Source organism: Arachis ipaensis, chromosome B03 (assembly GCF_000816755.2).
Source record: "Arachis ipaensis cultivar K30076 chromosome B03, Araip1.1, whole genome shotgun sequence".
NCBI classification, from domain to species: domain Eukaryota; kingdom Viridiplantae; phylum Streptophyta; class Magnoliopsida; order Fabales; family Fabaceae; genus Arachis; species Arachis ipaensis.
Genome location: NC_029787.2, coordinates 2,689,708 through 2,691,123, shown reverse-complemented (window position 1 = coordinate 2,691,123; position 1,416 = coordinate 2,689,708). Strand labels below are relative to the sequence as shown.

The 1,416-nt window shown below is 39.1% G+C and overlaps 1 protein-coding gene across 2 annotated transcripts in view; it reads left to right on the top strand.

Annotated features, from left to right (window-relative positions):
• The window catches only part of LOC107629284, a gene marked incomplete in the record, with an annotated part of 5,251 nt that continues 3,847 nt past the window's right edge, over positions 13-1,416 (top strand). The window contains 2 exon segments of one of the 2 annotated variants that reach the window (XM_016332034.2): positions 13-188; positions 755-1,416. In XM_016332034.2, the coding sequence (XP_016187520.1) occupies positions 1,010-1,416 (407 nt within the window). 2 annotated transcript variants of the gene reach the window in all.

Sequence of the window (1,416 nt, the reverse complement as noted above, 5' to 3'; positions counted from 1 at the left end):
TCTTTTTCTTCTTATCTCTCTCTCACTCTTCTTCCAATTTTTTTTTCCTTTCTTTCTTTCTCGTTTTTGTTGTCATTATTCTCATTCTCTCTCTATCTCTCTGCGTCAGAGAAGATTTCCTTCCATCTTTCTATCGTAGTTAGGGTTTCGTTCCCTTTACTTCCAAATCAAAAACCACACCTTCGCAGGTACGTTCATATTCACACTCGCGCTTCAACGTTACTTCAATTCAATACGCATTTTAATATTGCTTTGCTTCCTTTTTTTTTCTTTTTGTCCCCGCTTCAGTTACTGATTCCTCTGGATTCTGATTTGTTTCTCTCTGATATTTGAGCAATTTACAATGTGGATTTGAATTTACTTTTTCCTTTTTTTTTGTTTTTTAAATTTGTCCTATCTGTGGTTGCGTGTGGTTCATGATTATGGGTGAAACAGTGAGAAATGGACTTTCGAATTTAATTTTCTGGATTTATAATGAAGAATTCCAGCTCGTTGAGGTTGATGATCTGAATGGCTTGTTTTTGCCAAGACTTGAGGATATACTCGAATCTAAGGTTCATGAAACTGGGAATTTTGTTAACTTTCAGTCATGGCAGTTTTAGCTTAGCTTTTTATGTGCGTGGTATAGAAACCGTGGTGCCTTGTTGTTTGTGGTTTTCGTATTCAAATCATCCAATTTATGTTCTAAGTTTAAGTTAACATGTTTTATAAGTTGATATGGTTTGTTAATCTATTTGTACTTTCTTTGGTTCAGGCTGAATTATAGCTCGAGGTAATTAATTCAATTGGGAAGTTCCAAGTTTGTAATTCCTTTCCTTGATGGGGCTAGTAGTGATGATGATGGTGTCGAGGAAAGTAATACCATTGGCATATAGGATGGAGGTTAAATCCATGAGAGTATAAGAAAGATTTGTCTCTCAATGCTTTGGCTGCCATTTTTCTAAATTCTGGTGCATTTAAATCAGATGGGTTGAAGATATCTGAGTGCTTGCTAGTAAAGTAGCTTAGGATGGCTATTGCTGGTCTGCACAATGTATCTGTACTCGAGTCTTCTTTCCTGAGGGATTCCCATTCCCAGTCATCCAGCAGGCGGGGAGATGGAAGGAGGGGAGGAACTCGGTCATCCGCACTCTTGCAAATGTGGCAAGAGCTTGAAGATGAACATGCAGTGAATCAGGTTCAAGGAAGGCCTGGTGAAGTACTACTTGAACAAAGGAGTGATGGGTTGATTTCTGACCTCTCACAGGCAGATTCTCCAGGTAGCCATGAGAGAGGACAGGATCGAATGCTAGACGACGCAGTTTTGGGCGACACTGAATCTGAAACATGGTCACAGTCACAAAGTCAGAATGAATCCCATTACGATCATGAGGATTTAAACAACTCCAGCTGTGAAAACTCCTCTGATTTGGGAGA